The sequence below is a fragment of the Limulus polyphemus genome, unplaced genomic scaffold (assembly GCF_000517525.1).
Source record: "Limulus polyphemus unplaced genomic scaffold, Limulus_polyphemus-2.1.2 Scaffold5537, whole genome shotgun sequence".
Classification (NCBI taxonomy): Eukaryota; Metazoa; Arthropoda; class Merostomata; order Xiphosura; family Limulidae; genus Limulus; species Limulus polyphemus.
In genome coordinates this window covers 35,640-58,445 of record NW_013671147.1, presented here as the reverse complement: position 1 = coordinate 58,445, position 22,806 = coordinate 35,640, and the positions used below count along the sequence as shown (strand labels likewise).

At 34.1% G+C, this 22,806-nt stretch overlaps 1 protein-coding gene across 1 annotated transcript in view; it reads right to left on the bottom strand.

Moving 5' to 3' along the window:
- LOC106472703 (aldo-keto reductase family 1 member C13-like) overlaps positions 1 to 22,806 on the bottom strand; it is a gene marked incomplete at its 3' end in the record, with an annotated part of 34,625 nt that overhangs the window by 803 nt on the left and 11,016 nt on the right. Inside the window, exon 3 of the mRNA XM_022401249.1 lies at positions 603 to 683. Coding sequence (XP_022256957.1) covers positions 603 to 683 — 81 coding nt within the window. The remainder of the gene's footprint in view (positions 1 to 602; positions 684 to 22,806) is intronic.

Sequence of the window (22,806 nt, the reverse complement as noted above, 5' to 3'; positions counted from 1 at the left end):
CATCCTCTACGGAGAGCTTGCCAAAGGACAGAGAAGCATCGGCTGCCTGCAGCTAAGATACAAGGATATTTGCAAAAAGAGACATGAAGGTGCTCAACATCAACACCGAAACTTGGGAGGACCTCGCTGCCGATCGCGCCGACTGGAGAAACACTCTCCGTAAAGAGCTGAAGATCGGTGAAGAGGAATTGACGGTGGCAGCAGAAGAAAAGCGAGTGCATCAAAAGGAACAGGCAGCCAACAGACCAGCGTCAACGCACATATGTGACCTCTGCAACCGGGACTGTCACTCTCGTGTCGGTCTCCTTAGTCACAAGAGACGCTGCTCTAAACGAGTGATCAACATGAGCTAACAATGGATGGATGCTCATCCATGGTCAAACCTGGCCGAAGGAGGCCTACTATACTACTACCATGTATGTGTGTGTATATATATACATATTCATTTTCCTGATTTTTATGTATGGCTTATACAATGTCTGTGATATTATTTGGTGTATTATGATGAGATGTAACAAAAACACTACAAAAGAATGAATATATTATGCCTTTCCATACAGAATCTTATACAAAAAGCCATTTAAAAATATGTTTTCTCTTACCAAAAAGTCTGTAACCAGTACATAGTGCTTTTTCAATAAGTGGCTTGATAATTTCTGGTTCCTTTATTCTGTAAGTCCCATCTAGAAGAAACAAAACAGTGAGGAAATGCCTAGTTGAAGTTGCTGAAAGCATACATTTTAGACAAGGGAAATAATCAAAATTAGTAGTAGGCCTATTGTATTTTTTAACACTGCAGTTTTTATCTAGTTCCTTAAGGTTTTTCAAGAAATAAATGAGTGTACAATAACAGTATTTCAATCACACTATTTTATGCATGTAAAACCTTACAACATACCCCAAATCTTACTATTCAAACCTTCTGATCCACAGTCCAGCACACTAACCACTAAACCATACCCAGATCAAAATGTATAAACCTACATTGATACAACTTTCATTCACACTATGTTTACCAAATCTATTGCTGATTACCTGTTTCACTCAATCCAGAGCTCTTCAATTTGGCTGGGATATAACAAACACAGTATTGGTCAGAACACTATTTACATACGCTATTTGTTACAATAAGACATTAGTATTGGGCCTACACTAGGAAAATCTTTATGGTAAGCCTAAAGGGCAAGAGTTTATAGAATGGGAATTTTGTTTATAACTGCTAGAGAAATATCTATTTTTGATCTTACATAAACCTAAGATCACTAAACAACCATTAAACTTTGACATGTTGTTGTTTAAAACTCATGTTGTATAAGTACTTATGTTTAAATAAGTTACATACATTGACATTCAAACTGTTACATTTTTTATTTTATTGCTATTTGCAGATATTTTACCAGAACCTTTGTTCAGCAAATGTAAAAGAACAGTAAGATGTCTGAACGCTTGCAATAAAGAATAAAATTTAGCATAGTGAACGTCTATGTTAGCTTTCACAATGATGACTCTTATAAAAGAGCTGAAACTTGCAATAAAAACAAATTTAACTTAGTGGATGGCGATGTAATATATTATTCAAAACTTGGAATAATTTGTTCCACATCCTTTAAAATCAAGCAGTACACCTTAGCCAAATCATTACTGCCTACATTACTTTGGAGTAGGTGAGATGAAATGCATACACCCTTAATAATTTATTTATATTCTATTTAAAAATACATGATACTTAATTGCATTTAAACTTGTAAATGTTTTCTTCAAGTGAAAATATTTAATGCTATATACCAAAGATATTTTTTCTGATATGTTACTGTTGTCTATAATTTATCATAAAGAAGATTATTGAGTGTTGTACTTTGAACTAAAATATTTTATGGAACATGTGGGACAAACAGCTAGGTTTAAATTTAGTTACTCCCAATTTTGAATAACTAGAACAACCAGTGAGCAGCAGCTGCTACCTACAATAATGACATAGCTCTCACTCTTATAATTCACCCACAGTGTAGGACCAGGTTCGGCAGCATATCATAGTGCAAACCTTCTGATCCACAGTCCAGCACATTAACCCAGACCCAGATCAAAATGTATAAACCTACATTGAAACAACCTTTTAGGAAGCTATACATTAAATAGATATATGGAACACCTCGGCCAACAAAGAAAATACTCAAAATATCAGACACAATTCACTCAGGTATTATAATTATTATAGAGTCATGTAATGAAACAACAGACCTTTTTTAACAATTTATAAAAAATAAAATTCATAATTGAAAACAAAATTGACAATTGCATATCAGCAAAAAGTTTTAAGACTTTTACAATTCACTCAATTTTGGTTGTTGCCTGTATCAACTTTGTATCAAACAGCTAAAATAAGTACTACTTTAGTATCTGAATACTAAAATTGTTAATCATATCATTTATTTGATTTGGAAAGTAGAAAGAACAAGTTTTGATGACATTTCAATATTTTTCCTAATTGACAAACTTAAGCCCAAATAACTTTATGAAATATACCATAAACAAATAAAATGAATAACATAGAGGCTTCCAAGCTGTCTTTAACATAAATGTTTACATGAAATTGTACCTGAATTATCAATTTGATATAGCAACTTGAAAATTATGACATAAATACATACATATATATAATTAATATAATTTTGCTGTGCTAATAATCAAATTTCATGTGTCATAAAATATTTTTGTTATCTAAAGGTAAGCTTTGGGTAATTTCATATATATAATATAAAAATGCCAGGATATCTGCCATATCTGAAAGGTGGGTTACTATGTTGTTAAAATTCATGAGTTTTGATCACTGTTTTCCTCAGACCATGTTCTGTGCATACAATAGTGTTTGGCCTTACTCTAGGAAATAATTCATAATGTGTCATATGATATTATCATAAGTCATGGAAATTTCTATTACTTTCTATCTTATTTTACATATATTTTTGTAAATACATTTTTTTAAGTACTCACCTTTTGATTTCTCTATGTATTATATATTACTTGTTTATATTAACTCAGGATCTATACATTTTATCATGTTTTCAAGATATATTATTATTATATGGATTCGTTGTTACAAAACCTTTTGAAACACTGAAATCAGAATTTTCAACTTGAACAGCATTTTACGTACAACTGGGCTAAAAGACCAGGTTATCCTTACTTTTTTGGGAATATCAACATCCAAAATAGTACATATGTTAAACTAAAAATGCACATCACATATATACCATTATATATGTTAATAAATACCAACATGTAATCTTAAGTATTGTGTACCACATCAATGCACTAGTTTTTAGTACTGACACTACATATTGACACAAGCTTCAGTGCAAGTTACAAAAGGCTGAAAGCTTAAAAACCATTTATGTTTTACTTCCATTCATTCATCTATTTTATGTTGATTTTATATTTGTTTAGTTTTGTGTGAAGATTTATAACTATATACTTAGTTCTTCAAATGTGTATATGTATAAGCACCTGATTTTAATCTTTCTATTTACTGTTGAAAAGTTGTAAATATTTCCAAAAATTAACTTTTTTGGCACATTGTAATGGACTAAACAAATTACCGCAACAACCAAGGTTAAACAAAAGCAATTTATCAAATATAGGAACAGAAATAAATAAAAGCACTTTCAAACAAATAGGATACAAATTTTACCACTTACAAAAAAAATTAGTAAACTTGTGCCTGGCCAGGACTAGATACAAATACAAGATAAATCTCAGTGTGATTAATTTCAATAAATAACAAAGAAATTAGGAAAAAGAACCAGAAAAATAAAAAACCTAATTCACCAGAGAATAACAGAATGTTCCAAAATTGAACCACTTTTCAATATTGAGGACAATATCAATCAATAATACTTTCTAACTACATATCTTGAACATATTCATTTTCAAGGTCAAGGAAGGCTTTTTATTTAGTTATTAAACCTTGAGGTGATATCTCATGTGATTATCTATTACCATAAATCTATATAATATTTCATAACATTAATATCTGTATGTCACCATCAGGTGAAGCCGGTGTCAGTTTCATAATACATACATACTCAAAACTAGTGTGCTCTAGATAGAAGGTGAGTTAGAACTATAATATAACTAAAAATTCATAGTTGAACTAAATGATTGAGAGAATAACAGATGTTTGGTAACAGAACAATAACAAAATAAAATAAAAATTCTATCTCACACTCCTTTCCCCTTAGAGAAATGAAGGATGGAACAGCTGAGATGAACCAACAGGTCCCTTGTTGTCCCTAAACATTAGGTAATGTTATTAATCACTTTGTACAAAGTATTCCAATTTTTGTTTCATTACTTTTATTTCCCTATTTATACTGACACCAGGAATTCTTGACAGTTTAAGTACACATGCCTTACAAGGAAAAACAAGAATTCATGTTCTGGAATCTTACGCTCTAACATGAATTACCAGAAGATTATTAAGGGGTCATAGACCAGCTAAACTGCAGTAATCAACCCTGCAACTTGGCCATAATGTCCTTTGAGTATGTTGAGCAGAAAGTATAGGTAAGTCATTAGCAGGATCCATTGAAGAATGAGAAATGGTCATAACAGCAGAAGTCTTTTGTCTTGTGGGTGGAAGACTTCCAAGTCTTCTGTAATCTACATTCCTATTTTGCTGCAACTGTATAGAATGATATCCATCTTTTTCAGTGTCGAGAGAATTTTCACTAGCGAAATATATGTATCTCTTTATATTAAAAACATGAAATCGTTTTATAGTCCCACCTGATATAGGATCTTTTAATTGATACACTAATGAACTTAACCTTTTAGTAATTCAGAAGGTCCATTCCACTTATGAGCAAATTTTGCAGTGAAATTATTTATTGCAGAAGATATCAGATGTATCCTTAATAATATTAAGTCACCTACTTTAAAAGTATCTGGGCACCTCTTACGATTGTATGCTTGCCACTGTCACTTCTGAGTTTAGGGTGACAGTGGCAAGTGTGAGATAGCAAATTCTACTTTATTTTGCCATGGTTTTATTTACTGTTTATTATTCCTTCTTTCATTTAGTTCAACTATGAATGTTTAGTTACATTACAGTGCTAACTCACCTTCTATCTAGAGCACATTGATTTTGAATATGTATATATCATATAACTATCACTAGCTTCCTCTAGTGGTGACATACAGATATTGATGTTGTGAAAGATTATGTAGATTTATATTACTAACTAGTCACATGAAATGTTACTTCGTGGTCTAACCATTAAATAAAAAGCCTTCCTTGATCTTGAAAACAGGTACATTCACAAAGTAGGGTTGGAATTATTACTAATTAGTGCTCAATATTGACACGTGGTTTAATTTTGAAACACTGCAATATTCTCATGTGAATTAGTTCTTTTTCTTTTTCTAGTTGTTTTTCCTAATTTCAGATATTTATGAAAATTAATCACACTGAGATTTATGTTTGTACCTAATCCTGGCCAGGAAAGGGTTTACTAATTGTTTTTTATAAGTGATAAAATTTATATTCTAGTTGCTTTAAAGTTTTTAATTTTTGTTGTTATATTTAATAAACTGATTTTGTTTGATTCTGGTTGTAGCGATGTTTTGTTTAGTCCATTACAACATTATAATATGTTTTTTTTTTAAAGTTATGATTCATTTTCAAGTATTTAACAATCAATTAATATAATAAAAATATAAATACAATTAAAAAATGGATAAATAAAAGTAACAAAAGAATTTCATAAAGTGTAAAATTTAACTATTCCAGTATAAAAGAAAAAACACTTTTTAACCCATGGACTTCATTATCTTTTATATTGAGCAATTTTGTTCACATTCTAATTAATTTAATAGTTGTTTTGAAAATAATAATGTTACATGATAGTGAAAAAGACTACTTCAGCTTTAAGATTCTAGTGAATTCTGATTATTATTTGAAAATTGTATCCTGAAGGGTTAGCTAGCTAAGTTAACAATCCATGTTTGCAATATACTCAATCCTAATTGAAGGTAATTTACGATACTGATAACATTGGGTGCTATGCCTTTGTTTAGCCCATACAGTCAAGTAGCATGCAACCCAGAACACAAAATTTATGGGATGCATCCAAAACTAAAAAAAATTGACACAGCTGTATGACTTAATGATTTGAATTTATTTGATGAACATAAAAAGAAAATGTCATGTTTCCATGTAGTGCAACTCAATAAAACCATAGTATATCTATTAAAAAGTTAAATCATAATTTAAACAAAGAACCAAGCATAAAAAATATACCTTTATTATGCCTTAACCAAGCCATGTGGCTTCTTTGTTTCATATTGCAGTCTCTGTGTGTGTGTTTAAACTTTCATCATTTGTAAAGTGTTCCATTTGATAAGTTGTTTGGGAGTTGTTGGATATACAAGACTGTTTGGCTTGATAGTTGTTATTTGGTTTGTTTAGTGCTTTAATGTTTGATGAATATTTAGTTTTCATAACAAGAGTGTTAAAAGTTAATTCATTTAAAAGTAATAATTATGATAAATTTTGTTATGTAACTCAGTGAAAGTCATGCATTGTGTGTGCAGTTTATCTGTTGTAGTATTGTTGCCATCATCTTTCTCAAAACCTAAGTTTTCTCGCTATGGGAGTATTGTTACATCATAGCGTCTCGTAGTTTGTAAGAAGTTCGAGGCCTCAGTTGGATAGGTATATATATATATATATATATAAAGGTGACCAAACGAGAGCAAGTTAAGTTCAGTTATAAAAAAGTTAGTTAGTGAAAGAAAACATGATGTTAGCCAGCATGTGAGTGATTAGTGTTAAAGGGTGATTTCTAAAGTGTGTTTCATGACTGTAGTGTAACAACAGAGATAGGTAAAATAGTTTGCCTAGGTTCTAAAGTAACTGAACCAGACTGTGTGGACTTTTGACAAAATAAAGAGACAATTATTTAAAGCTCTGGATACACCTGTGGTGACCAACAAAAGAAGTTAAGTAAAGAAAAACAGGAAGTCAGAAAATGTTTTGTTAGTGAAAGAAGTTAAATTGTGTGATTGTTAGTTTAGCCATAAAAACGCATTATTTGAAAGTGTATTTAACAGAGATAAAGAAAATAATTTATCTTGTCAAAGTGTGTTCTAGAATAATTTAACCCGTCTGTGTGGACTTAGACGAAAAGAAGATAATTATTTATAGTTTGAGATACAGCTGTGGTAACCCATGGGGAAACATAAGTGAATTTATCACAGATCGTACAGTAAGAAACAGAGTAGAGAAAAATAATTCATATTGTCAATTGGATTCTAAAGTATTTGAAACAGCCTTAATGGACTTTTGACAAAAAAAAAGAGAATTATTTAGAGTTTTAGGTACAAGTGTGATATTCTATAGTGTAAAGAATTTCTGTACATATGTTTGACATGTTTTGAATATATATATTATTTTAAAACAAATGCATTGTGTGCTTTCCATTATTGTTAAAATTTATCACCAACAAGTCACAGACACTTACTGTAGAGAATCTCAGTCCACTCACATATATAACCCTAACAGAAGTGCTCACAGTCGGGACATTTGGGTGTAGCCAAATCCATGCATCTGGTCATGTCCAATGAAGCAGTGCTCTTTGCTTGTACTGTATGTAAATGACATAATGTTTAAAATATATAATTCATATTGATTCTCCAGGTTCATAATCATTGTTCCTGTACAGGTATTTTTCATCCGTAGAAGTTAAGAAATTCAACAACTCCCCTACTTCATTCATATTCTCCCACAAAGACAAAGGACTAGATTCTTTGTGACTGAAAATCCAATTACTTCAGATATTGCATCACTTTCTCTGACATACTTTTTCTGCATTTTTTGCTGTTAACTTTTTCAGCATGGGTTCAGTACCTGGAACCGACCTCATAATCATTTTGTGCATGTTATAGTTTTCATGCTTTAACTTTTAAATTAGTATGTTAATGAAATTTGACAGATTATCAGTAAACATTACAATGCTTTCATACACAAAAATATCAAGCTTTGTTATTAAGTCTTAAGGTTTGTAAAGCAATGTTTTTCTCATGCCTTTTTTTCTTTTTACATGTTGGAAAGTCAACAAAGTAATTTTCATTTTAAGATTAAAAATACTTTTATGGATCAGAAAATATTCAAATTTCACATGCAAAATCTTTATAATCTCCAGATAGTTATCAAATGATTCTTTAGAAAAAACTTTATATTTTATCTGTTATTTTCAGTAACAAATCTCTTTACGGGTTTGGTCGATTTGACTGATCTCATAACCATGTTAAAAAACTTAGGAAATAAATATAAATTATACCTTTTTCTTTCTAGAATGACTACAAATTATAACACGAAAACATAAATGTTTAGACTAAATAGCTTAAATATCACAACATTATACCGTTATATATATATATATTTATTATTTTTATTACATTAACCTTTCAGTCATGCCTGAGAATAGGTATAGCCATCAAAGTGGAACCTATTCCAAGTACAGACAAAATACCTGGTCAGGCACCACTTGCCACAGAGCACAATACAAAGTGAAGCTGAAGCACGGGCCCCTGAAAGACAAGAAAGCATTAGTGAGGACTTACCTCATGTCATAACCATGCCAAAGTCTGTAGAACAGTGACAGGTGATACCCTGAAAAAGCAGAAACAGCAATGTGGTGTAGGTAGTGTGAGATGAACATGTGTGGAATTGTCCACATGCCCGATCACAGAATCTTCTTCAATGGCCCGACAAAGACAAGAAACAAGGGAGAAGGTAATGTGATAGATTTGATGAAACATGAAAGAGATCATGCTGGGAAGGAGACAAGGAGGAATAGGCTAACTGGATCACACATGAAACCTAGCTGGTCAGGGAAAAGATAATGGGAAGAGGAAGGTTGCCAAGGAACAAAAAGGCATGAATGAGGGCCCCAGAAAGAATCCGTGTGAGCATTATAACAATGGAGGGAACAGACAGGATAAAGGTGTCTATCTGGATCAGGAAGAGGGTAGAGATGAGATATAAGGGATAGGGGGAAAAAATGGCTTACATTATCAAGCCACAGAAGACTTGGGAAGGAAAGCATGATCCGGATATGGTAAGAGTAGTAATATCAGTTCCTGATAATGTCGAAGGTAAAAATATCAAACCTACGATGCTCACAGGCCAGGAGGAGGAGGAAATATACCTTCAATGAGAGTTGAAACAGGGAACACAGACAGAGATTCAAATAGAGGTAATGTGAGGGCATAAAGGACCATGTTAATGTCTCAGTCCAAGAGAGGGTGACCCCTCAGAAGCCATCAGAGCCAGAAGGAAAGGATCAACATGAAAAAGACAGAGGAAGCAAAAAACCTGAAGAATTGATAAAAATGGAATTTATGGGATAACACTGCCCAAACTCCAAAATTGAGAAGACCAAAGTCAATGCCCAGGAGCAATAAACACTCCATTTACATTGATAGATGGACAAAAGAGAAGGGTGAATGGAATGGGCTAAACGTGAAGCTACTCTGCGAGAGAAACCGGAAATCCTTGCTAAGGACCTGACAAAAGCCATGCATGAAGACAGAGGATAGATGATGTGGGATGGAGCACCAGTGACTGGGGTTGATGGAGCAGGTCAGGACAGAAGAGAAGAGAAAGGACCAGCTGCAGTTGGAGCAACTGAGGAAACCAAGGTTGAGCAGGCCAGTAAGGAGCAATAAGAAGGACCGTGCATGGAGGGGCATGGAGGAAGGAGACCACCTGATGAAGTAAACAGATGGGAGGGGAAACATAAAGGAATATATGAGACCAATCCTGGCTGAAGGCATAAACAGCCAAGGCTCTGGGATGGGGGACAGAAATAAAAACCGAGGTAATTTGTAATTGAGAGCAGTAGCAAAGGCATCACTATGGGGCATACCCAGATGCAGACAGAGTCACTGAAATAGGGCAGGATGCAGGAACCATTCCATGGCCTAAACTCAATCTGGTTGGAAAGCTACGAGATTGAAAGCACCCAGTACATGACATGCCATCAAACGAATGTGTGTGGGCTCAATAAAGAAGATCCATAGTGCAAAAACATAGGGATCTGGACCATGGTAGAATTGTTGGATGGATCATAACCAGCTGGTGGTTGGCAAAAGAAAGAAATTGATCCAAAGCATGAAGAACAGCCAGGAGTTCAAGAACATTGATGTGAAGAGAATTCTCCTCCACAGATCAAAGACGCAAAACCTCCTGGTGATTCACCCAGGCCCCCTAGCCCTGAAGGGATATGTCCAGTCTTTTTGGGAACCACAAACAGGTGGAAGTAAAACCCCAGTGAACCTGATGAACTGCTTCGATAATCTGTTGTGCAATGTGGTCCTGAACCACCTCTGACAGATGCTAGCATGTCAAGGGATCCCCAGGAGAAGGTAAGGGAACAGGAACACTAGATAATGGAGGAAGGGATAGAAAGGTAATAATGAATCTCTCTGAAAGCACCTTGTCAACCAAGATATCAGAGACAAGTCCCCACTGTGTCCAAAGAGACCACATGGTCACTGGTACTGCTGTTGGTGGACCATGCATTGTCATGGAAATTGTCATACCGTGGCACAGCAGGATGGTGGGATAGGATGAGTATGGGAAGGGGAATGTTGGGGGACATGAATCAGTGCTATGCTTAGCCCGATTGCAACAAACAAGCTATCAAGCTAGTAAAGGTAGAATGTTGATGGCCCGAGGCCACTTGTGACTCCAAAGAATCAGGAACCAAGTGAAACACATAACGTCGCATAAACGGCACCATGCGGAGGTCCCTCAGATAATGATCCTGGAGACGGGTCCATGCCAAAACCGCATCACAACCCAACAATAAACACACCACATTTGAAATGCGAGAGCCAACACAGAATTAAAGATACAGAGAATTTCTGCTGAAAACCCCTCAGGGTTCCTGTTAAGAGCCCCTGACAGAAGATGAAGGGAAGAAAGGTATCTTAACAAGGTCGTGAGGGTGAGAAAATTGGGCTTGGGTATGTTGGTCAGGGGTAATCTAGGTTTGCTCCCCAAACAGGTAGAACTGACCTCAACATCTGATGTTCAAGAAAAGGAAAATCCACCTGATAATAAGCAAGGGACCGGCTGATCTGAAATACATGGAGGATGAGGCATATTAACTCCCTTCCCCAGTTCAGAGGCAAATCGGTCCACATGAACCCGAATATTGGGGGACAGAAAAAAAGACTAAATACAGTCGGAAAGTTGCATGCAAGAGGGAAGGTCTAAGGTCATAGGAAACAGGTGTAAGAGACAAAACATCACATACTTGAGAGAGAGAAAGTCTGACAAGACTGATGACAAATGAGCTGAATCACCAGGTAGTGAACGGGAAGGCACGGCAAACTCGTGGGAAAAAATTATCAAAATCGTCTTCAGCCTGGCCTGGCCATGAAAGGCTCAGGAGGAAGTGGAGCAGAAGTAGAAGAAATATACAGCTCAATCTCCTAGTGATTGAGCAACGATATATTCCCAGATAGGTCGCCTGCACCCATGGCTGAAATATGGCATCAGATACTGGAGAAGTACCAGAAGTGGTGACTGTAGCTTTGGAATTCATAAGCAGGAAACCCGAGGAAGTAATGCTTTATTAAAATATTAACTCCACAACTGTGAAGTGCTGTAAATAAAGTTAGGAGAAATAAAAGATTAAAAAATAAACCACTTCAAGGTAATTGAACAATGTAAAAAAGAATGTCTGAACTCAACAGCTGCCAAACAAGAAGTGATAGTTTGGTAGTGGCGTATATAGGGAGTAACCTGCATCATGTGATAGTAGTGCTCTACTATTGGTGGAGAGGTGACACATGATGATTTGCATGAGAGATGTGTTGGAACTGTGGATTTCAACAGACGGAGGATGAAAGATTGTGGCATGCATTTCTGAAACGTTTTGCATATAGAGGGCAGCACAAAACGAGAAAAGCTAATCTTGTGAGCAGAAGGAGAGTACCTTATCATAATTGGTTGAGCTTCAATACACCACATGCAGCTTCATCTCGAAACTCAAATTCATTCAGGATTTAAAGTGCACAAAATCATATTCCTGGATCAGAGTTTATATAGATTTGTCAAACTTAGCCTTCGAGTGATGCAAGCTTTCTTTAGACTTTAGATTCGTCATCTTGATACCCTTTCATCTAACTGTTTGGCTTTCTTCAGATTTGGCAATCTCACCAGCTGTATGAATGTATTGGACAAATACTACAAGCTGAGACAAAATGCAAATGTCAGTATCTTCATCTATGAGGAAGCCAAATAACTGTGAATGCTGTAAATGTTGCAAAAAAATCATTCTTTACTCCATGTAGCATCAACTGCCAGGATCTATCTGTCATGTGGTACAAGTGGCAAAGTTCAGTAACTCCTATTTGTTTCTCTACCATATCCAGCAGAGACAAAATCCTGATGTTGGCTATAAGCACTTTCATAAGAAAATATGCTGTGAAAAATGCTTGTTCTAGGACTGATGAGTTCTTTTCAATTTCTTTTTAATACTCCTTGTGAATGGAACTCTGTCAGTCTCTGTTGACTAGGCATATATATCAAACTTTCTAGTCATATATACAGCAGCATTTTCCTTACTAGTTGAATGTGTGTCAATGAAGGAGTTCAAAGAACTTTTAGAATGATGTCTAAAATATATAACAAGCAATAAGTTCCATAATTTCCAATAAAACATGTCAACCAGCCTGTTTTCATATACAACCAGGAATGTTTGAATCTATACTTATAGAAAATATTTGGAGAAACAGCTGTTGAAGTACACACTAAAGACTCAACCAGCTCAGCATTAGTTCCTGAAAAGTAGTTAATAATTATGATTAATAAAAATCCTAAATTCAGTGTTTCTGGAAAGACAAAATCAAGCAGATAAAAGCAGAAGTTTAATGTCTCCTATCACTTCACAGCAGTTCATTTGACTTACATTTACCACCCATAACCAGGGCCTGATTCTTTCCTACACCATCTCAACTCGTAATGGAGAATACAGCTTACAGCAAGTAAATTACAATTTGACAATTCTATCACTCTTGCACTATCTTGTGCTATAGCCAGACACCCACTGGCTGGGTTTGCCAAACATTTGGTATGATTCACAATGCTCTGTATTAAGTGTGATTTAGAATAGTCTTCATTTAGTATAAGTGAAGTAGTGAATTATCCCACTAATGAACACACTGCTTTGGAGACTGTGGGTCAACCATCCAATTATTACTTGGGGTTAACTCTGCTTAACATCAATGAAAAATCAGACATTCTACCACATGAAACAGACCACCACCAGATTAGGGCACTAATTCTACAAAAGAAATGCTTTAAAAGCCCATACCTTCTGAAAAAAAACATATCCCAGCCAATTATCTATATGCAGGATCATCATAAAACATGCTTATGTTTTCGTGTGATGAAGAAGAGGCTCAGAGCATGTTTCATTTATTTTTCATGTTTTAATGCTGTGGTTTCCATGAAATGATCATACAATAGACAAAATTATATTTAAGAATTCATTAAATGGAACATCTTTCTTCAGAATAATAAGATACAATAAATGTGTAAACAAAACACAACCCATACCTGCAAGTTAATGAATTATTTACATAAAGCATTATTCAAGTATTTTAATGCATCTGATAGTCTATAAGTGATGCCCTAGAATTTAACCCTCAGTTCATTGATCAGACTGTACTTTATCATATTGTGCTAATTCTTATCCAAAGTTGAAGTATTCCCATATATTGAGTATAAAGTTAAATATGTATAAGTTTAAGTTATGCTATCAACTTTAGCTTTGTGTTTCCCCATAGCTGAAGGCATGGTGAATGAATGTTCACTGTGATGGGATAAACTGCAAATTATTACTCTACCAGCTGATTCACTATCTGCAAGCAGGTGTCACTAAATTAGCAAGTGTTTGTAAGATATCACATTTTAAAATACCATATAATCTCAAATAGCATGAAACCAAATTGCAGAACACAATGAACTCAGATAATTCTAAGTATTAAGGCTAGAGACAGCACTAACGGAGGGCAATGTATCTTTAACACAAGTTTAAAAATAAAGTTAACCAAACAATACCTTTAATTCTCACTTTCTTGAACAATGAACTTAATTTCACTTAGATTCTTCTTCAATGAGCATAATGTTAAGTATTTTTTCCTAGAAAATTCACTTTTCTTAAGCTTATTTAAGTCACTTAATACAGTATTATTGTTTTGATTACAATTTTCCTAATTTTGTGGTTTTATTAAAAAGAAAAAAAAATGTTAATATTTAGGCAGATATTTAACTGGGACACTTGTTATAATTTACATTTGAATAAATCACTTAATAACTAGAATGAGAAATATGATATTACATGGCATTTGGTATCTTTTTAAGATTATTATATGTTGGATTTTATAACTGTGTCACTGTGCTTTTAAATTTAAGGGTAATACATAAACATCTCAAATGAAATAAATCTTTGTTGTATTACTACATTACTAATTTCTAGCTTTTGAGGCAAAGCATGTTTTAAAAGAGGGACAAGTATAAATTAATATTCACTTTTACACAAATTTGAAATTTTAGATTTTGTTCATTGCAACTGTCATCATTAAAAAAATAATTATTCTCACACCTTTTATATGCATGCCCCTTACAAAATTTCAGTTACCTTTAAAGTTGTCATGAGATAACCTATTTAAAACATGCAATGAGTAAATACATGAATAAAATTATTAATAAACCTGACCAATAGTTGTATAAACATAATAATGTAATTCCTACAACAGCTTCTACTCCATATGATGTAGCAATTCCTCTCATTCTTTCTAAATTTAACACAAAACTATCATTGTTTCTTGTAGTTTTTACAAAGAATTTCACACCCAATACCAACTCAATGGATCTTTTTAACTAGTCAGACTAAGAACAAAACAAAATACTTTACTATCCAGCTTTACCTTCATAAAACTTTACTTTCCTAAAACTATCATTACTAGCTTAAAATATAACCTACATATATTTTGCATATTTTATTTCTATATAAATAAAGCATTAATGGCTTGCTAAGCCAAAATAATAAAAATGTATTTCATTAGAGCTTAGTAAAACTAAAAAAAATAAAAATAAGAAAATTAAAGTCTACAAAGTAGTGCACAAACAAATATTTTACCCAGTTATTACTAGGTGCTATCAAGATGCTTAACAATGTTAGACCCACACAGGCTTCATTTGAATGTTAACTCTAAGCATAACTAAGTTCTAACAATTGACCTACATGCAGAAGCATAGTTTTCAGGGGCTTAATAAATTAAACATAACAATTAATCTGATAGTTATAAGCCATAGTGTGTGGATATTTTAGCAAATAGCCAGTAATTGTACCTGAACAGATACCACTCACCACAGAGCAGGATCCACTTCCTATAAGAGACATGATCCTGTGTGGGAAAAAGGGAGAGAGAGAGAAAAGTAAACTTACCAATTCACAGTTGAACCACTGTGTGTAAAATGGTAACAGGTGGAACACAATATCTGGATGAGGAAAAAATGGCCATATTATGTAAGTAATGAGAGATGAATGTGTTTGGTGGAATCCACATGCCCAATTGGATGATCTCTTCTAAAGGACAATGGAGATGAGCTGCCAGGAAAAGGTAAGATGCTGAATTTGGTGAGATGACACCTGGACAAAAGTTTGGGAATCAGGAGATAGGGATGTATATACCAGCCATATAAGTTGACCAATCCAACACGTGAGGGTAGAAAATGAAAAGTTTCAGAGAGAGAATTGGTACCAGGGAATGAATAACCAGAAGTGAGACCCACAGAAGGGAGCCATGTGGACAATATAACAACAAAGAGCATGAACTGGACATAGAAGTCTATCTGGACTTGAATGGGAGTATAAATGTGAACTGGAGAGGAGTGAAATAAGCATGAAGGAAGCATTGTCTCATGAGCCACTGATGTTTCAGGAAGGAAAGAATGATCTGCATAAAGGAGAAAGCAGATGTGGTGGTTAAGTGTATATGAAACGTCTATGACAAATATGTTAGATCTCCAAATTCCATAGGCCAAAAGGAGTAGGAAGTAGGTTTTAAAGGAGAGATGGTAGAGGGAGCAGGTAGCCAAGAGTTCAAAGGGAGGAAGGATAAAAGTGTCGAGAACACATTAATATCCCAATCCAGCAATACAGAAAAGCAAGAGGGATGATCAATGTGGAAGGAATGCAACAATGCAATATCTGATAAAAAGGAAGGTAGTAGATTAGGCTGCTCGATATCCTGCAAAATAAGTTACTGATGAGTTATGATCAAACAGCCAGGTCAAGAATATTGCAATGTGAGGCTCCATCAGTTGGAAAAGACCATTGGTGAAAAGTCTGTCATTTTCTCTGATAAACCATGAGTAAGGAAAGGCAAACAATATGGGATAAAATGGATGCTATATGCATTTACAATCCAGATCTCCTTGCAAGGAGCCAGATAAAAGCCAAGTGTGAAAATGGAAGGTGTGGAGTGTAGGATGTAGAACCAGCAGCCAAGGTTAATGGAGGAGGGATGGTGAAAGTGGAAGAGGTAATGGGGAGTCAGTTGAAGGAGGGTGAGAAGTGGGAACCAGGACTGTGCTGACCAGAAAGGTGCAATAGGAAGTACTCATCACAGAGTAGACTGGTTGATGGAGATCACCGTGTGTAGGAGTTGGATCAGAGGATATAGATACCAGTTAGACCAATCCTAACTGAGAGTATTCGCAGCCAAGACCTGAGAATGAGGTACTGGAGATCAGAAAAGAGACAATTTGAAGTTGTGCTGTGTGACAATTACATCTAAATGAGAAGTACCCCATTGTGTGCACAGCCACTGGAAAACCTGAGAGTCAAAGACCACTATTCCGTGGGAAGATCTGGTGAGATGAGAAAGATGATCCATCAAAAAATTGAAGGCACCCGGAACATAACACTCAATGAGATGTGTGTGAAAAGCATTGGCCCCAAAAAGTAGTTCCACTGTTTGGAAACATAGTGAACAGGTGCTACCCTTGCAAATGATGTGTGAGACAACAGCCAAATTATTGGAATGGATCATGGCAGTATGCCCTAAACTGAGGGAAGTAAATGATCCAAAGCTTGACAAATGGCCAATAGTTCCATGATGTTGGTATGTACAGTGCTTCGACCAGAGACCAACAACTTGAAACCTCCTGATGCTCTAAAACAACCCCCAATGCCCAAGGAAAGCATCTGTGAATAGGCGCAACTCAGGACAAGAGAAGGTAGACCGTAGAAAAGGAACACATGCCACACACATGAGCTGGATAATGGAGTCCAAGAGATCCTTGGCAAAGTTTTATTGATTATGCAGTATCCATTGAAGGTGCACATGTGAGCATGACCTAAGGGTATAAGTGCTTCCATGGAAGCCCACATCCCCAAAAAGATCCTCACATGCAGTGAGAATAAACAAGGTAAGGTCCTTTGTAACCACCAACTCCACTGACCCTACATGAAGAGGAGAAGGTTCAACTCAAACCATAAAAGAAACCGAGGAGCGTTGTCTCATAAATTCCACTCGTGACATCTCTAAAATGAGATCTGCATAACTAAACCACCATTCCAAAAAACAACACATCATACCAGTATCTTTGACACTATTAATTTTAATTTAACATTAGCATATTCTGGAGTATCACACAGTCTTATACTTTGTTTTTCACACTGTTAACAAACTTTGTACTCTTTCAACTTTACATTTTTGTTTCTTAGCAGCATCTATCTTCTATCTATATGTTTTTACAGCTGATCATAAAACAACTGCAAGGAAAAGGTAAGGTGCTGAAGGTGTGCATGTTAGTATAGCTGTATAGTTAGTATTATAACTATACCATAATATTAGAGTAATAGTGAAACAATAATAAAAATTGATACACTGTTAAATGCAGAACATTATAAGCAGTTTTATAATTTAACAAATATTCTAATATCAATCAGTTGTATGTAATAACCCTGATGAAGCTGCAAAGGCAAAACTTTGGTTAAAATAAAAAGTTCTTTCATAATTATCTGGAGTTGAAAGGTTGTTTTTCTCTAACCTTTTTACCAAAATGTGTAAATCCTTCCAGTGTGCACTACAAATTTTGAAAGACAACAAATAAGTTTATAATAGTAGTTCTATGATACCTGGAATGCTCTTGAATATTAGTGATTGAGAAACTTTATGAAGTGTCCAGAAACAAGGCTACATTATGGATATGGGAATCAGTGAAGCATTGGGTAAATTTTCAACTGGCAGAATGCCAATCATTCAGTCAAGTATTCATATCAGTATTAGTTATTGCATATATTCAGTTATTTGATTAATTAATCGAGAAACAGTACAACTTTATGTGTACAATAGTCATAGTTCCATAGTGAGTAAATCTCTGCTGAAAGTAAAAATGTATTTATGAACTTAATCCTAAGACTGTGTAGAAGTGATACAGTAGACTATAGCAAATGTTAAGGAATAAATAAAATAATTTGTTATTGTTACGTGGAAGGGCTTTGCAATATTTTCACCAACCCACCCAACAGAAGAACAGCATTACAACAACTATTTAAAAGTCTATGTATCTGTCACGGGGTATAACTGGCAAAACTAGTGGAATGATTGTCACCAAACCTGGCATACACCTCTATCAGGGTTCCTGCAGATTAGAGGCTTATAATAACCTTTCAGAGCCATAATTACTGACCTTTTAGTGAAATAGAGAGAAGTACTTTATCACAATAAAGTTATTTTTCTGATTGGTTCATGGCAGTTACAAAAGCGTTCGCATATGTCTGCCATTTTGAAGTGCTGAACATACTAAGCTTTCTGTCAAAATAAACATGGTAGACAGTAGTAGCATTTGCAAGCTCAAAGTTAAATATAGGCCTGAAAACACCAAAGGTTATACAATAAATTGTTACATTTATGAGAGTTTCTAAACTGCAAAATTTAAAATTCAATTAAACTACTTAATTATCATGGTATAAGAATAAACTTGACATCAAAACATAGACAATAAATCAAATTTTAATATTATACAAGTTTTAAATTCTTAATGTAATAATGAAATATTAAAAACAGCATCAATCTTCCCTAGTGTGAGAATTGTGACATCTGTTCTCTTCTCTTATTTATTTACTGCCCCTCCAAGAAGTCACAGTTTGCTAATAGGTTTCTCTGATGTTTAATTATACTTTATTTATAACCAAAAGAAAGTCATTTAAGTTAGCTATCAAATGATGTATTATATGATATTATATTCTGTACAGATAATTGACATTGAACTTCTTTTCAAGGCTAATTTTCTTGTGGGAAACACATCGAGCAGTGTAGTTGAATTTTAAATGGCTTTTGACAGGTAGCTAGAGGGCTGGGAAAATTGTGAGAGTTATAAGACACAGCCTGCTTTTTCCATGTTATTATTCTTTGTACTTTGGAGCATTATTGAATTAAAGAAAAAATATTTTCAAGAAGTAGTAGCATTAGTATAAAATATTAGGTAGAAATACTACTATTATGAACCGCAAGCTGTTCAACTGATGTTTTCATTTTCTTAGGCCGATTTTTTTGAGTTAATGACTATTAATGACAAGAGATTAATTTTAATGACTTTTAAGGGCCTTAAAAACACATTTTCTAATTTAGTGACTTTTAATGATGAGTGGAAACCCTGTATATGGCCTCTTAAGAAATAACATAGAGAGGTTGGCATTTGGATCTGCTTCTCCATATCAACCCGTAAGTGTTCTTATGTCTTCCTGTGCACTGAACAGGTCTGATCATGTTTAGAGCAATAAAGAACAGCAGATTTCTTTGTATGAAATGGAAACTTTGCTGGCACTATTTTTAAGACTCGAAACTCCACATAATTGTTTAATACAAATCTTTAAAAAAGTATTAATTATCACCACTGCATGGCTGTATTTAGTAAGCCCAACATATCCTGACCACAACATAAATCCTTACACAAACATGATGGAATGTATTGAAAAGCACAGTATTGTAACCAAAGTAAAAAGGCACTGCCCTTATACTGTATTTGAGCCCAACAGATTGACTTATGCCTTTACTTTACTTAGTTGCAAAATTATATTAATCCAAGCCTAACATCAACATCAGCTATATTAGGCCTATACCTTATAATACTTATGCTTATGTGCTTATTACACTACTTGTAATGATAAACTATTATTACAGATCTAATAACATAGGCTAAATCTAACTGTAAATTACCTTTACTGTAAAAAAAAAAATAATGTTCAAAAAGAACAATAGATATTTTAAAAGTCTTGGAGACAGACAGTTAGAAAACAAGGGTGTGGATGTTGTGGAGAAAAAAATTCTTCACCAAGGACAAAATCGGGTCCTGATTATTTGAAATACCCATGAGGGCTGTAAACAATGGCTTTTAGCAGGCTTATGCTGTATTTCTATTCTTTGTTTACAAAATTGGACAATAAAAGTTAATTTCTACTGAATGAATTGTACTGCTTTTCTATTTAGTGAACCTGTGGTCATATTTCAAGGACAGAGTAAGGGTAAGAGGCAAATATAAGGCCTGGTGCAATAATTTGATAAATAAGCAAAGTAATAATCAATAAAATATCTATATCCAGTAAAATTGGTAAAATGATAAGGTTATAATCTCCTTAAAGTCTGGCACATAACATCTTGACTAGAATCATACAATAAATACCTTTAGTAACTTACAGACAATAGTAAAATGGTATTTAAATTTTTTACTAAGAAATAAAGCATCAGTTTCACTATTTGTTCAAAAAATTAAAAGTCACAAACTTGCATAAAGACACATCTTATAAAATACGGAGTTAATCTGACATAAATATACTTTGCATAGTCATTTGTATGTACCAAGATCATTTGTCTTGTTTGTGTTTAACTGTTAGCTAATAAAGTATATTCAATCATTATTGTCACATACACAGTGTGCAAGAGAATCATCTCCATCAGCAGTGTCAAAATCAAATGATTCCTGTGCAATCAGTTCTTGAAAAAGAATCTCATCTGTTTCAGCATCCTCACTTGATCTACTAGACATGCTAGAATCAGAATCCTTCTCATCATGATCCCCATAATCACTTAAATCTTCATCACCAACAGAATCAATTTAAATTTCATTGTATATGTCTGAATTCCATTTCTTGACTGCACATTCTATAGATATATTATAAGGATTTGTATCTAATTTCCTTTTCCACCTTTTTTGCCATAAACTTATCCAAGGCTGCTTCTAATATTTGTTTCTTTTCCCCATGTGCCCATAAAAAATCATTTGTTTCAATCAACAGAAGGTTCTCCACTGCTACATGTTTTAAACTAAGCCTTTGGTCAGTAAGTACATGGAAAAGGTGACTAAAACTGCCTCAAGGACACTACTACTACTGGGCTCTATGAAGAGCACTATTTCCACCAGCATACATTCTTAAATTCCTTCCTTCTGTATAGAAGCACATGCTCCCAGAGATCCTAACTTTGGACTTCATTCATTTAACCATTCTCTTGAATTCTTTCCATTCTGTGCTTTTCTTAGTCTTATCAAAGTTTTTCATTTTTAGTGTCTATAAAAATGCTCTGCAAATAAATTTAGACATTTACTCTCCCTGGTGGTGGTACCTCAGTTCATTAGATATATCCAAAACATACTTTAATAAAGTTCACTCTCAAACAAGGAGAATCTTGATTCTAGACAAGCCTGCACACTTGGAATGACTCTAATTCACAGTTTGTCTACAGTTTCTTCATAACAATCTACACTGTTCATTAGACTGTAGTTGACACTGACAGTCGTGTATTCCCCTTTTTCTTTTTTCGGTGTCCTACTTTAAGCAAAATGCTCTTAAGATGCCAAAAACCTGATATCATTTCCAGTTGAATTTTGAACTTTTTCAAAAGATTTTCACAGTGTTGTAAAGAATTTACTGTCATGTATTTATTTTTAATATGAACGTTGTTTAGATTAAGTTTGTATTTAAAAATATGCATAACTTATAATGTCATATACGTATTGCGTATAACGAATTTGTAATATATTTATTTTAATGACAACATTTGTTTGGAATGAGTTTATATTTAAAAACGTGCCTAGCTTACGGTGTTAGTTACGTATGGTGAAATTCCTGCCAATTCTCCAAGATTGTAGAATATTCGTGAACGCAAGAATCGACAATATATCCACTTCCATAACCGGTTAAATATAGCTAGTATTGTTGTCTGAACTTTCTAGAAAGATATTTCCTACCGATATAAAAAGACCAAGGCCAAAGAAGACAGCACAGATACGTCTGCTTGGAACCTGTTATAACCATGTTATAAACCCTGATTTTATTAACCCTTATCAACTGGAAAATATACAACATTTGACCAGGAACAGTTATACATTTCGAACATCAGTGAATTCTCATCAGACGTTAGTATCTTTCCGAAAATATTACTGGATTCTCATCGGACATTAGTGGTTTTATGAAAGTATTATCTTACTTCAATGGTCCAACAATTCAGTGTCTGACAAAGCTAGCTAGCTTCTTGGCAATTGTATGTAAATCGACTTCAAGTTAACTTGCTGGATATCAAGGAGACTTTGAACTAGGAAGAAGATTTTATGTTATTTGTAAATTAGTGAAATCTTTGTTTATGAAAATTTGTTTGTAGTAATTAATCGTAATAGTTGCTATTGTAAATTGTACTGTTGTATATATATTAAAACGTATT